Source organism: Protopterus annectens, chromosome 12.part0, assembly GCF_019279795.1.
Source record: "Protopterus annectens isolate FY-2018-M chromosome 12.part0, PAN1.0, whole genome shotgun sequence".
Classification (NCBI taxonomy): Eukaryota; Metazoa; Chordata; order Ceratodontiformes; family Protopteridae; genus Protopterus; species Protopterus annectens.
Window position 1 is genome coordinate 843,871,366 of NC_056746.1, and position 15,998 is coordinate 843,887,363.

Sequence of the window (15,998 nt, forward strand, 5' to 3'; positions counted from 1 at the left end):
GTGTGTGTGTGTGTGTGTGTGTGTGTGTGTGTGTGTGTGTGTGTGTGTGTGTGTGTGTGTGTGTGTGTGTGTGTGTGAGTGTATGCGTGCATGTCAGTGAGAGTGAGCCATTATTTTGCACTCGCTAAGCAGCGCTTTTGTGGTTTAGCGAGTGTAAAATAGAAAAAAAAAAGAAACAGCAGCGTGTGTGACTGTATGCATGCATGCATGTATGTAAAAGAGAGAGAGAGAGTGATCGTGTGTGTGTTTCTACCTGCATGTGTGTGTGAAAGGCTGCATTATAGCAGAGACACTGTGTGTATGTCTGTGTGTATGTGAGAGAGAGAGAGAAGGATGCAGAGAGTAAGACAGAAAGCAAGAGTGATGTGTGATGTGAGTGAATGCATGTATGTAAGCAGAGGAGACTGGGAGACAAATCGAGGGAGAGTGAGACTGAATGCCTGTATGAAAGCAGTTGGAGACTGAGAGATTGAAAAAGAGGTTGAGACAGATCTTGTGTGAGCCAATGTGTGTATGAATGAAAGCAGAGACGTCTGTTTGTGTGTGTATATGTACGTGTGTAAAAACAAAAACACTGTGTATGTGTGAATGTGAGAGAAAATGGGCTGTATGTAAAATTGTTCTTTCACTTACTTATATGCCCTCCAGGGTGTGTGTTAATGTGTAATTAATGCCCTTCCAGGGGTGTAGAGGCCCACCCCTGGGTGGGCATCAATTACACATTAACATATACTCTGTTGTGCATTATTGCTTACTTAATGCCCTTCCAGGGGTGTAGAGGCCCTCCGCCTGTGGCGTTGGGCTTCACAACACCCCTCAGCGGGCATTAATTACACATTAACACACACCCTGTCGTGCATTATTGCTTACTTAAACCAGACAAATATGACTACAAACTAGCAGAAGTGGAGTTAGGGTGGGGTGAAGGGGTCATCCAAGTTGCCACTTTGCTACAGTTGCTAGTTGTTACAAGTATAATGGGGCCTGGCTTGAAGCACCAGATCTGGAGATCTATTTTTTTTTTTTTTGCTTCTCAGCTTTGAGTAGAGGTGCACAGGATTCTGGAATGGCATCAGGCCTACAGCCATGTGACCCATTGCTAGCCCATGTGTCAGTGAAGACCTGATGTGCTCCACCCAGAGGGACATGCAGAAAGGCATGATTGATTTTACTATGGATGTGTTAGAGAGAGGAAAGATGCTGGTCTTGAGTCGTATCTTGCTTTGGAATGAATGATGCCTGAATACCACGACAAGATAAGGGGCTTATCAAATGGATCAGTCTTTAGTGTCATTCTAAGGGGATCCCATATGTGTCACCCTGGAATGAGCTAGCAGATAAGATATGCTGTTTTTGCTAGGCATGGCATGCACCTGTCATACTATGTCTTCCACATGCTGGCTAAAGCATTTGCTTCCCCATAGGATATTTTTTAGGTAAAGTCTCTCTTCCGAATATTCCTACATAACAAACTCAGATTCAAATTTGGACAACATTATGGTGGCATTATTTAGTGGTAACTAGAAAGAGGCTAGACGTTTAAGCCCTCCTATAACTCAAACACATTCATATTTGTTTAATTACTGAGAAATAGTTTCAATGTAATGACAGTGCTTCCTCTCTTCTATGGTTTTAGTGCCTATCATACCTTCAGGCCCTTCGTTCACTGCAATGAAGTATCTGCATTTATCAGAAACATCATCACATTATACCAAATTACACATGACTCTAACTTGGAGCTCCTGGAAATTCAAATTAATCCTAACAAATCCAACTATTCTGTCAATGCTAACTACAGATCCACAACAGTGATCCTCAGGGACTAAAGAAGTTACATTAACACTACTAAGGGATTTTTGTTAGGAGACTTCAATTATTCAAGTTCTGATTGGCATACTTACAGCTCTAAAAAAGGATATGCTCAGTGTTTCCTATGTTAATACTAGTCCAATGGAGCAAATTGTAAAACTACCCACTAGAAGCTCTAATATCCTTGACTTGGTCCATCACATGTTAAATCTGACCACAAACCAGTCATTATCTCTGACAAGCCTAGTGATAACATCCCACCATCAAATGAAACCATCTTTAGGGATTTCTCCAGACCAAACCAACTTCAGCTTTTAGAAGACCTACACAAAATTGCCAACCACAAATGGACCCATTTAAGAGGGCTGCCACATACATCTCCAATTTTTACCAGCACCCAAGAAAAGCTCCAACAATTTTAAGCCAATAAAATTAAAGGCCTTAAAACCTTCCACAATGCTCCTAGATTAGCTTAACTTTCCTATACCCATTAGCTTACTAACTCTTCTGAGGTGACCTGTGTCACTTTTCAGGCCACGAAAGACCCAGTCCTACTTTACCTTCAGTTTCTTCAGTAAATGGTGTCTCTACTAACATATGTACAGGAGACCTATATCTACACTCACAAATAAACAAAACTTACCTGACGGCTAGTCTTCTAACTCTAATTATTTCTATCTTTTGGAATAAATTGCCATTACAAGCCAAGCAACGTACTAATTGTAAAGGGTGGCTTAACTTTAATAGTATCTACTTAAAGGTGTATATTGCTTGGTATCTTATGGATTCTATTACCACTTACCTAGTATTGTTCCTGTGTTACTAAATGGCAATTGGGTGAAGCTATTTCAAGGAATAGGTCCATAATATACACCAAAGGTATGGCGCAGTGTACATGGAGAAGAAATCTAGATCAGGTAAGAAGTACTAGCCAATTAGATAGCCCATAAATGATGACAGAACAAATTAATTCCTATGGACAATTGCAGTGCATAATATTGCAAAAATAAGTGCCCACCACCCAACCTTTGACCAGTCAAATAAAATTCAAAGTTGCACCCCACAATGGATGTCTAACCAGATACTCACTGAAGAAGAACCAATGGCAAAGAAGATCTTCATGTGATGATCAGTTCACTTCTGGCCCTAAGAGGGTTGGCAGTCCAGACTTTTGATCATCACAACTCGTGAGAGAGGCAGACCAGACCTTTGACCACATCCAGTTCCATATGAGTATTACTGAACAGTTTCATACCCTAAGAGAGATTTCAGACGATCTTTGACGAAGACCAGTTTCACACGGGTAGAGACTAAATAGTTTCATATCTCAAGTGGGTGGCAGATGAGATCTTTTACCATAACCAGTTCCACTTAGGTATTACTGAACACTTTCACTTGCTAAGATGAATGGCTGACCAGATCTTTGATGAAGATCAGTTCCAAATGAGTATGATTTAAGAGTTTATGATTTATCAGTGGTAGCAGAGAGTTGAGCAGAGAAGAATGGATACTCATACTCATGCAATACCTCTTAAGCAAATAGAATACTGGTGCTGCAATCTAACAGAAGACATCCACAAATGGCAGGTCATCATTGCAGGTGTAGTAGAAGCACAGAGGTGATATCCTGAAACCTGAGGGACCCCTGCAAAAGCCAGATTTATGGAAGCAGAAATGACTACGATTAAGACATATTACTGGTGCTATTAACATGTGTGCCTAGGTCATTACGAACAGTAAATGAAACACTGCTAAGCATGTGTGTGTTATATGTCATTATCATGAGAATTCAAAACTAACATTCATATATAAATGTGCTGATACCTGGGGTTAAAGGGCATTGATGTAGAGACAGCAATGCCTTCACCAGATAATTAATTTGTGCACTCTGACAAAGTGGTTTGAAACACATAATATTAAGGAAAGGCCTAGTGTTACATTATTTTTCTCTAAGTTAAGAAAGTAAACAGGTGGAAGAATGTACCACAAGCACTACTGATGCAAGTACAGAGAAAGTATATGAGCATACCAGTTAGTTGTGGCAGTAGGTAAAGCAGCTCTCGACACTGTGCATTATTACAACTAATGTGGTGCATATACTGGGGCAAATACATAATACATACATACATACATACATCAGCCAACTGATCAGTGGTATTCCTAGTCTAACTGATGTTTGTAGCTCACAGCCTACAGCCTCTTCTCCTCACCGAGTTCATTTTCTCTTGCATATATCCCAGAAGCTATTAAAGGAGTCACTTGTACTGTTCTTTGTCACCCATTTTCCTAAGTGGTTCCATGCATCATCCATGAGGAAGGCAGAACTTTAGTCTGTAGCTGTTCATACAGACAGTATCCCACCAAGTTAGTCCAGCCAGAATATGAGAAAACTAATTTGTTAGAGAAAAGAAAGAAAATGATAAATGTGACACTGGCTGCACATTTATTACCGCATATTTTTATGAACAGTTGTGAAGAATGTTCTTCTTCATCATCATCAAATCCCTTTTCCCCATTTACTATGTGTGGTCAGGGTGCTGATTCAACCATTGTGTTTTCTCTAGATGCAGTGCAATTCTCCAGCCTTCTTTGACCATCATGTCTGACTGTCGCATGTTGTCTCTCATGCAATACAGCCATTTCTTGGCCTGACATCCTTATTTCCTCTTGAATTCTTCCTGTCTCTCTCAAATCTTCTTCACTAAATCATCTTCTGCTTTTCTACACGTGTTTAATCACAGTAATCTGTTCTCTTTGACATTCTCTGCAACTGGAGTTACTTTGGCTTCTGCTCTGATGTCATCATTTCTTCACCTGGTTTACAGTGTGTATCCCACCATCTTCCTCACACACTTCATCCATTAACACCTCCAGAGGCATTACTAGAATGGGGTGAAGGGGCAGCTGCCATGGGTGCAAGGTGTTAGAGGAAATGACTGGGAGATGCAATCGATTAGTAGTACACTTCTGGCATTCATTTTCATGCTTGAATTTCTGACTGCTGATACTACTTTGTGTGGTATAAATCGACCCAACCACATCTTGTAAATATAACAAGCAGTTTGCTATATTTTTAAAAAGTATATATGTTAGTCCTTAAAAAAATATATTTTTTCCTTCCCCAAGTTCACATTGAGAAAGGACTTGGCAGTAGTGCAGCAAGGGTGGGATGAGAGGGCAACTGCCCTGAATGGAAAGTGTTGAGGGCACAATCAGCTGATCCCAATCTCTAATGCAATTCTAGCTTTTAAAAGCCAGTATTCCATTTGTGGTCAAACCTGAATTCTGTAGCGCTCTATGTGTGGTTTAAACTGTAACAAATGAATGTTTGCTACAGTTTAAAAGACAAAAATGTCTCTTTTTTTAAGTAAAACCTGAGCACTGTAGCACTGTATGCAGGCAGGGTATAAATTGTATGTAGCAACTGTTAGTTTGTGTCAGGCCTTCTTGGAAAGTGTTTTTGTCTTTTGGGGATTCTATGACTGTGCCAAATTTGCAATCATCTGTGAATTTGTTCAGACAGAAGCCGCTGACATTTGCCTTAACTTCAGAGCAGAAGATTTTAAAAGGAGCAACTCCAGCACTAAGCCCTGAGTGACTCTGTTAGTGACTGGCCTTGGTGTAGCAGTAGACCCCTAGCCTGACTTTTTGCATCCTGTCAGCTTGCTGGCTATTTGGTGGGTTACATAGGGGTTTATACCTAATCTCCTGAGCTTGTCAATGATGCCAAAGTGGTGGTATTGTGGTAAATTCCTTGGCCAAGTCAAGGTAGGCTGTAGGCACCATTTTGCCCTTGTCCATTGCTTTTGTTACATTTTCAAAGAAGTCCACCAGGTTGACTAGGCATGACCTGCTCATGACTAAACTAAACTTGGTTGAGTCTAGTGTCTGAAGGTTTCCAATGTCATTATTTACCACATCCATGCTAATTCTTTCCATGACTTTACGTATGAGACCAATCAGACATATAGGTCATTAGTTACCTGGATCCATGGAATGCCTGCCCTTGTACATAAGGCTAACAGCCCATTTGCGCTGAACTGAGAGCTGAGGGATGCAGGTCAAGAAAAAACAATTGACCTGGCTTGGGATGTCAGATTGGGTTAAGAGATTTTTTTACTTAGTTCAAGGAATGACATCAGGTGTTAGATGAGTTATCTATGCCCCTGATTACCTGGAACTTCCACAGCTGCTCTTTCTTCTCTGCCGGGATTTCTATGCCATACAAAAATAAAAACACTGTTTCTCTGTATCCCAACAGTTTATTTTTTGTCTGTTAAGTGGGTAAATAGCCTTGGTCTGTATATTGTTTTCATTCACATATCAGCCAGAGACAAAACTAATACAGTATACATTACTCACAGAAAACTATAGTAGCTCTATGATACAGTTACAGCTTACTACAAAAGTATTGCCTCTATATGGTAATAAGCAACACAGAGCACATTACAGATACTAGTGCAGATTTTCCTAACTGTAAATTCATATTGATATACAGTAATGCAAATAATGTCACATTCTTAAGGTAATATGCACAGATCAATATGCTAATATAGGTTGGTCTACTTGAAATAATATTCACACAGTAATATTAGCTAATGTAGGCACAAAGTGTTATGATAATGTACAGAAAGAAGGAGGTCACAAGCTTACCATCTAGCATCAAAGACAGCTTACAGATGTGACAGAAATGTGACCTACAAATTACTACCCTCTACCAAATGTAGTATAATACTGTCTTATGGTTGTATTGAGAAAGTGTACAAAATACAGAGATACACAAGGAAAAATCCAGTGAAAATCATAGAGCAGCATTATCAGGATTTTATTGAGTCATAGTTAATGGGCAGAGCAAGAGAGACAGACAGAACACAAGAGAAATGGAGATTGTAGTACTGAAGGCTGTACAAAAGAAAAGTGGGGGAGAGGGACTGATAGGTAACGGGGGACAAGTGATAACCATAGTAATGAAGGAGAGGTCAATATGTAATAGGAGGACAGGTGATAACTATAGTAATGAAGAAGAGGCCAATATGTAACAGGAGGACAGGTGATAACTATAGTAATGAAGAAGAGGCCAATATGTAACAGGAGGACAGGTGATAACTATAGTAATGAAGGAGAGGTCAATATGTAACAGGAGGACAGGTGATAACTATAGTAATGAAGGAGAGGTCAATATGTAACAGGAAGACAGGTGATAACTATAGTAATGAAGAAGAGGCCAATATGTAACAGGAGGACAGGTGATAACTATAATAATGAAGGAGAGGCCAATATTTAACAGGACAGGTGATACCACGGTAATTATGTAGAGGCCAATATGTAACAGGAGGACAGGTGATAACTATAGTAATGAAGAAGAGGCCAATATGTAACAGGAGGACAGATGATAACTATAGTAATGAAGAAGAGGCCAATATGTAACAGGAGGACAGGTGATAACCACAGTAATTAAGGAGAAGCCAATATGTAACTGGACAGGTGATAACCACAGTAATTATGGACAAGCCAATATGTAACAGGAGGACAGTTTATAACCACTGTAATGAGGGAGAGGAGCAATAAGTGAGAGAAAATATGGGAGTGGGCAGGAGCATGGTAGCAGATTGAGAAAGAAAACAGAGGGAGCAGGCAGTGAGGAGGGATAATGGGTTGCAGAGTGTGAAAATGAGGAAAAGAAATGGATACATTTTCAGTATGGATGGGGAGAGGGAGGATAGTGACGAGTGCGACTTCGGGAGTTGGTAACAACAAAGAAAAATAAAATAACATATGGTATCAATGGAATGGGCTGCTGAACTAAGCAAAACTAATAATGTGAGTTTAGAATGAAAAGTTTGGCAGAAACGTCTGTGTAAATGTCTTGCTTCGAGGATGGATCAACATTAAACAAGGGAAAACTCCTTCCACCCCTACTGTGGGCATAGATGTTCACCTCCCTACGAATCCTTCATGTGTTTTAGGTCAGTTTCCATTCTGATATACACTTATGCACAAGTTGACTCATCCTCATTCACCTGTACACATAGTGTGACATGACTGAGATCATGGAATACTATGTCCCATGTCTTAAATAGCACTAAGAAGAAATGATTTAAGAAGAAGGAGTCATAAATTATAAATTGCTATTAAAATCTACCAGTACATTATTATGAAGATCTTTGAAGGTAGTTTGTGTTTTATGTAGTGCCTTTGTATTATAGGGTTTACTATTGGGATAATTTGAAATGTACTCAATTTCCTTTTTTGAATGGCTTATTTAATTAATTATTCCGTTTAGAAGGCCTATGAAAGCTATTCCTTTCTTTTACTGATTTTGTAACATGTAGAAGGTTCTGAAAAGCCGAGGTGTACCCTCAACCTCTTAGTGAAAGAATTCTAGACAAAGCCACATTTGTTGGGGGGGGGGGGGCAATTGGCCAAAATCAATGACATATTTTAAATCTCTCTGTCGTGAAAAGTAGCTTGAATAACAGGTTTTGTATTTGTATGCACTTTCTGAAGAATATGAAATCTATACCTTACATGTCTGTCATTATTTAGTGACTATAATCCTCAATGATTTGCCAGACAACACAAATCTTATTAGTGACAGACGGAAAATATACGGCAAAAACTGAACATTCTGCAAAATTCTGAACAGTTGAGCAGTACGAGATCTCTCTATTAAACACTTGAATTTGATTAAATCCTTGTAGTTGCCTTTAAGATATGCTTTAAATATTTTATGGCTGTGAAGAAATCTAAATAGAATAAAGGAGTTTTCCAAAAATGGTAGACCTAGAATGGAATAAATATTTTCATCTACTTAAAAATGAAGAGGTGGTTGCTCAAAATTAGTAGTATTATGTGTGGAATGCTGTCAGTATTATTATTAGATTGTATATGCAATTTATTTACTAAACATGGACAGTGTCCATCAAATAACAACCTATGTGAAAGGGAACTGAGGAGACAGTATGTTCTTTCTGTAACAGGCAGACAACCAGCCTTATCCAGGGAGGAGAAGATAAATGAATCTGCATATTTTGTTTTTATTTAGAGTATGTATGTATTTTTATTGTATGTGTTTCACATTTTTACATTCTGCTATCACTATGACCTTCACCAGAACAAACATATTATTGGTTGGATTAAACTATTTTAGATTGGCTTTTTCCTGTTGCCTTGTGGTGGACTGCTGGGGAAGGAACATATAAAGTGAGTCAGAAGACACATTGGTACAAGATCAGACAGAAGAATAGAGGACATTAGCTGCATGCATCTCTAATAGCGATATTCTTGTTAGTGTTGCCTGTGGTAATGTAAGGTTTCTGTGCAGAATACTGATACCATATGGCTACTTGGTCTAGTAGTTAGGCTTGCTGGATTTCATCCAGGAAGTTCAGGTCTGACTCCCACTGTGAGAATGAATCACTCTTTTGTTTGGCAGTTGGAAGAAGAGATTAAGGTATGAGCTGGTACAGTGCTTTTGGGCCACTGGAAATTTGTACTAGGCTCATTAGTGGTCTTCTGGACTGCATGCCTAGAACTACCTATGAACTTGTAAACCTTTGCTGCTAGGTCCATCTGCAAAGCTCATCACACAATAGAGAAAGCAATCAAACTCATTCCCCATTGGCCTGTTTCATAACACTTCTATAGCATCTCTTTGGGTCCTATTCTTACAGCAGATGGAGATGAATTTTTCTCTTCAAGATCACTGTACAGATATCTCCAGCATCACCCTGCTTTACTGGGTTTTCAGTAACATAATCAGGATATATAATGTCTAAGCAGGAGAGTTATAAATTATGTATCATAGACTTAATCTGGAATTACATGACTCATTTATAATATGAATACTTTTTTCTTCTTACCCTTTTCTAGACTCATGCCACTGCCCTGGGGTCTGGGGGAAGGTTCTGCTGCCCTTCATGTCAACAGGAGGTAGTACTGGACCATTATGGAGTATATGGATTGCAGAGGAACTTGCTGGTGGAAAACATCATTGAGATCTATAAGCAGGAATGTGCCAGGTATGTGGATGCCTTGACTTGGAGTTCAGAGAAGACTCCAACAGCATTGTTCCATAATAAGGAAATTGATTTTTACTCTTATTTATCCATGTGTTACTTTGATTATAAACTCCTATGAGGAAGATTCCTGGTATAGGTAGTAGTGTCCTTCCTGTGTGTTGACTTCCTGACTACAAGAAGATGGTTTTGTAGGGAGTCAAAAACAAAGATCCCTGTAGGATAAGAGCTTCTCAAATGGCTGACACTGAACAATTTTAGTACATAGATCAAAGGCAAAACCTCATATTTTTGATAACAATCCCTTGATTTATAAGTAATTGCTACACCATTTCACTTCACTTTAATTTTATTTCTTTTCTTGACAAGGTATGGACTGTTATATATGGGACATGTTTCTGCCACGATCCACTTGTTAGTCATTGTATTTATAGGCAATGCTATGTATAGTGGCTCTATGTGGTAGTTTACATGGTAGTATAAGTAGCAATGTTGAAAGTTCTAAGATAAAACAGTTTAGCATCAAAGCTGGAACTTAATAACTTAGAAAAGTAACACAGTCTATGTAAGATTTCTGATACTCAACAACATTTCATAGCATACCATACCATAGTTATGTTTGTGAGACAAAGGGACATATATAGTAACTCAGGTTAAATAGTTTTAGGAACAGATCTGCCAAATGCTTGTTCAGTACTGTTTATTAAACAGTCAAGTATGTTATCAGATCCAACAAAGGAAATATTTTTAGTCCTGAATACAGTTGTGGAGACAGGGCATCTTGGACCTGATGAAGTTTCAAACCAGGGCTCCAACCCCTCCTTTTTTTACTACATATAAATGTATGTGTTCTTTTGAATTCACCTTCCTGATTTAACTATCCAAATTGCTAGCATTGTAATCTACCACTATCCTTACCCAACAATTACAATTCAGGGTTTACACTTCAAATGTCTAACTGTGATAAAAATGGCCACATTAAAATATTCCAGCTTGAATTACACCAATGTGCATTAGCCCCCAAAAGCCAGACTAATGACTTTTTAACTTGATCTTAACAGCCATGGGTCAGCCATTGTCATTCACAGACAGCTCTATGCCCAGCAATTATTATATCCCCATTGTTATTTGTGTACACTTCAGATGTCTGATTGTAGTAAAAATAAATAAATACTTATAGACACAATAATGTATTTCAAGCTTGTTTCACACAAACACACAGTAGTTCAAGTATTCTAACTTACATCACATAAATACATACTTATGCTACAAAGCCAGACTATTTGAAGTGAGCAAAAGACAAGAAGGTAAGTTACTTTCGTCCACAGACAACCCCACCCTCTCCAGCAGTAATAGCCACTTTGTTGTGTAGACCTCATCTGAATGTGACAAAAATACCTCTCAATTTGTTAGTGCAAGAATCAGGAATAAAGCCAAGAAATAAGTGGGACAAATTTTAAATATAATTTGTATATACGTAGAAAATAAATATGTTATGAGGAGGGAAAGGTGGGAAAATAACTTCAGATACACACACATACATACACACACACACACACACACACACACACACACACACACACACACACACACACACACACACACACACACATACACACACACATTTCTAAGCACACACAGAAATTCACTCAACATCAACCCCCCCCAACCGACATGAACAAAACTCAGGGATACAATTACCCATTCATCCAACTTCAGACACACACACACACACACACACACACACACACACACACACACACACACACACACACACACACACACACACACAAAATGTAATCAGGTTTTGCATCAACATGCATTTTATGAACACTGATAATTATGTATAAGCACACTGCACATCCACACAGCACAGATAGATACCACACACAAACATACAGCATTTTTAAAATATTACTGTAATTAATTTAAAAAGTTAATAGAATAGCTGGTGTGCATCAACATGCATATTCTAAACATGAAATATGAAACTCTGATATGTGGCATTATTGACTGTTTGCAATCCTCAGTGACTTACCAGAAAGCCAAAACTTTTATGAGGGACAGGGCAAAATTTGAAGCAAAATTAGGATGCTCTGCAAAATCAGATACAGTTAACATGGTTAAGCCTCTTCTCAACTGCATAGCTCTAGAAGAAGGCATATGAAAAAGGTCCATATGAATCAGTCCTCCAGTTTCTACCCCAATTAACAAATACTGTAAATAAATATGCATAACCTCAACCTCACTAACTGGATGCTACCATTAGTATGAGGTTATGCTTGTGCATCACTAGAGAAAAATTCATTTAAAAATACTGAAAGTGCTCCTAGTACAACAAATACTCACAGTGAGATGTCGTGTAAATCCTTTCTTTTAAATGCATATGCCCATAATGAAACTTACTATTATATTCGGCACACATGCTAATAAAAATTGAGTTAGCAGTGCTGAATGTAACACGAGTTTTAACTAAAACTCTTGTTAAGCCTGGATAGACAGCCTTGCCAGTGCACTGGATAGCCATCAGCCATGGGCTCCCATGGAGGTGTTGGCCCTGAGCAGCTGCCCAAATCCTCCCTATTATAATCTGTTATTGCTTGGAGAGCAACTTCAGTGGATGTTCTTTAGTAATGATGGGGAGGAGTCCTGAGACATTCATGGAATAGTCCTCTATGGAGTAAAATCCACTCTGAATTTGTTTGCTAGTATGTTGGCAATGTCTACTAGGTCAGAGTAGGTGTTGCCATCATAAGCTCAGAGCAATGTTAGGTGTTATTTATTAGTTTCCTAATGTAGCTAAAGAAGGAATTTGCAATTGTCATTAGCTTCAGATGTTAATCTAAATTCATGGGCTGCTTTTGCTGACCTGATTTTAGTCAATTTTCTGAAGTTATACTTAATATGAAGGTCTTTTGATCTGATGTACACTCTAAGGAGTTTTTTTTTTCTTTTATTGTAGAGTTTATGTTGGCAGATGGTGGTTTATTTTTAAATTCCCGTTTGCGTTTAGATCTGGTTTGGACTGTCAGTTCTATATATTTATCTAAGTGGGCATAAAACTCCTTTGTGAAGTTACCTGTTATGGCAATGTCTGGGAAAATACTGCTATAGCTGAATTTTGAAACTTTGCTTCAGAATTTGATGTAATAGATGGGTTTTTTGAAATATTTGAATTTCTAGATACTGGTTTCAGTAGGTTTAGAGATTTTAATCCAGCTTAACCATGGAAGGATATATCATAGGAATAGTACATGAAGAAATTATATTTGTAAAGACCAGGTCAAGAATATTATGCCCTCTAGTGGAGCTGTTAACAGTCTACTTCAGGGAGTTTTTGCATAATAAATCTAAGAACTTTTGGGCATCTCCTACATTGGAGGTATAGGCACTCCAGTTTAGTGAGGGTTAGGTCAAGTCACCCAAAATAATGTACTTCTTGTTTATCGGGAGTTCCTCAAATACATTTAGGTACCTTACATGATTTTCAGGGGACATAAAGGGCTATAAACTGATAGTTGGTCCTGTTTATTGTGATTTGGATGAGTTCCATTTGTGGGCCTCATGGAATTTGTCTAGACATGATATGGTCCCTAACAAATATGGAGACGCTACCACAGCTGTCATCAGGTTTGAAGGCAAGGTACCCACAAAATCCAGGTATGGAGGGAGTGCACCTTGGACATTTAAACCAAGTTTCAGTAATTGCACATGTATGGATGTGCTCCAAATGAAGAACAGCCTCAAGGTCAGGCAACCTATTGTTGAGACTTCTGGTATTGAGCGCAGTCACTTTAACGTAATCTTGTATAACTTTCTGTAACCTCAATTTTTCTCAAAATATCAATACTTCAGTTACTGCTTTGGGATGTTTGCTCCTGCATGTACTATATTATGAATAATACAATAACAGGTCATTGTTATTCAAAAAGTGCCCTAGTCAGAGTGCCCCTTGTTAAATCAAACATATCCCAACAGAAAAAAGTCTGGCCACTGAAGTACCACTGAGGGTCTGGATTTTACTATCGTCATATGCTTACAGGACCGCAGACTATGAGAATAATCAGGTATGTTCTGCAAAGATAAATAATCAGAAACATACCTGATTTTCCTTACATTTAGGCTGTTCCTCATAAAATGTCAGTTTAAGAAAAGAAAAAAAGAACAACAACAAATTCTTTCTTCCCTGTTGCTTTCTTTGAACTGAATTCATATACTTTGCAAGTGTGGGGACGATGGCCCATGGGTATGCACAGTACATAAAAAAGGCTACAGAATGTGTGGGAACACCACAACGCAGTTATACATAGGCATTATTTAAGAAAAGCAAGCAATTTCTTTCTTAAATAAAGTCATTGTATGATAGCAGTAAGTCACACCTGAGTGTGGTTAATGCTGGATTTATGCACATCCAGTCATCGGTTACTGCTTAAATAATGCACAGGAAGACCATGAATATATTTCAGATGCACTTTATTACATGAATGCTGTGCTCATGCTCGGAATCATTTTGTATTGCAACCTCACTCACATTTATCCTCAGTACAGCCATAATACTGAACAGCAAAGCTCCAGATAGCATGTTGAGGTCATAATATGATGTTAGCTTCTGATTCATGTAGATCGTAATCATGCTATAAAGAGCACTGGCTAGGTTGTAACTCAACGTCTTCAGAGATATTTGCTGTATTAAGTTTAATTTGATGAATTGTTTTCCTCAAAATATGGACCATTTGAAGGTGAGGCTAAACGTTAACCTTCTTGACCGCAGAAAAGCTTTGAGTCTGCAGACAAGGTTATACAAAGATGATTGCTGTACAATAGAAAACATTTAATGCTGCCAGTATCAGAATTTTGGTGTGGAAAGCTAAGCTGACATTGTGAACTTAGATGGGTGTGGATACATTTTTATAAATAATTATATGTAGCTGTGAGCAGGGAAGCATTTTAACAGTACAAACCATTGCATTAGCTTCTAAATATGTTGTTTTTCTGTAGTAATGTTTTCCTACTTCCTATTCTTTAGGCCAAGGTCTGTGCCAAAGTCTGACCACCTGACCTGCAAAGAACATGAGAAAGAGAAGATAAATGTCTACTGCATGTCCTGCGAGGTTCTCACCTGCTGCCTCTGTAAAGTCTTTGGGAAGCATAGGAATTGTAATGTTGTACCTCTCATTGACATTTGTAAGCGACTGAAGGTGAATTGAATATTACCTTTTAGAATATTTTGTATGAATATTCTTACACTAGTAATAATTACATGGACAAACACATGATAAAAATGATTTGACATTTTGAAAGGGATTGGATAAGGGGGGAAATGGACTGCTGCCAATGAATTTTGCCTGAGGTTTATTGTATAACTTCTTAATAATTTTTAATTATTTTTGTTGATATTAAATATGTATTTTTAAGCTTTAGATCATCATCATCATCATCAGGAAGAGTTAAGACACGCACTGGGAGGCAGTGAAGAGTTACCGAATAGCTGGGTAACTACAGCAGAGCTAGTAAGGGAGACTGCTAGAAAGGTGCTTGGTGTGGCATCTGGACAGAGGAAGGAGGACAAGGAGACCTGGTGGTGGAATGAGGAAGTACAGGAGAGTATACAGAGGAAGAGGCTGGCAAAGAAGAAGTGGGAGTGTCAAAGAGATGAAGAAAGTAGACATGAGTATAAGGAGATGAGGCGCATGGCAAAGAGAGAGGTGGCGAAGGCTAAGGATAAGGCATATGGAGAGTTGTAGGAGAGATTGGACACTAAAAAGGGAGAAAAGGACCTGTACTGATTGGCTAGACAGAGGGACAGAGCTGGGAAAGATGTGCAGCAGGTAAGGGTGATAAAGGATCGTGAGGGAAACGTACTCACAAGCAAGGAGAGTGTGTTGAGTAGATGGAAAGAGTACTTTGAGGGGCTGATGAATGAAGAGAATGATAGAGAGAGAAGGTTGGATGATGTTGGGATAGTGAATCAGGAAGTGAAACAGATTAGCAACGAGGAAGTAAGGACAGCTATGAAAAAGGATGAAGAATGGAAAGGCTGTTGGCCCAGATGACATACCAGTGGAAGCATGGAAGTGCTTAGGAGAAATGGCAGTGGAATTTTTAACCAGATTGTTTAATGAAACTTTGGAAAGTCAGAAGATGCCTGAGGAGTGGAGAAAAAGTGTTTTG

The 15,998-nt window shown here is 38.6% G+C and overlaps 1 protein-coding gene across 4 annotated transcripts in view; it reads left to right on the forward strand.

Annotated features, from left to right (window-relative positions):
- The window catches only part of LOC122816834 (tripartite motif-containing protein 54-like), a 361,207-nt gene that overhangs the window by 14,381 nt on the left and 330,828 nt on the right, over positions 1-15,998 (forward strand). For all 4 annotated transcript variants that reach the window (XM_044089887.1, XM_044089886.1, XM_044089885.1 and 1 more), the window contains exons 2-3: positions 9,682-9,830; positions 14,854-15,025. In XM_044089887.1, coding sequence (XP_043945822.1) covers positions 9,682-9,830; positions 14,854-15,025 — 321 coding nt within the window. The remainder of the gene's footprint in view (positions 1-9,681; positions 9,831-14,853; positions 15,026-15,998) is intronic.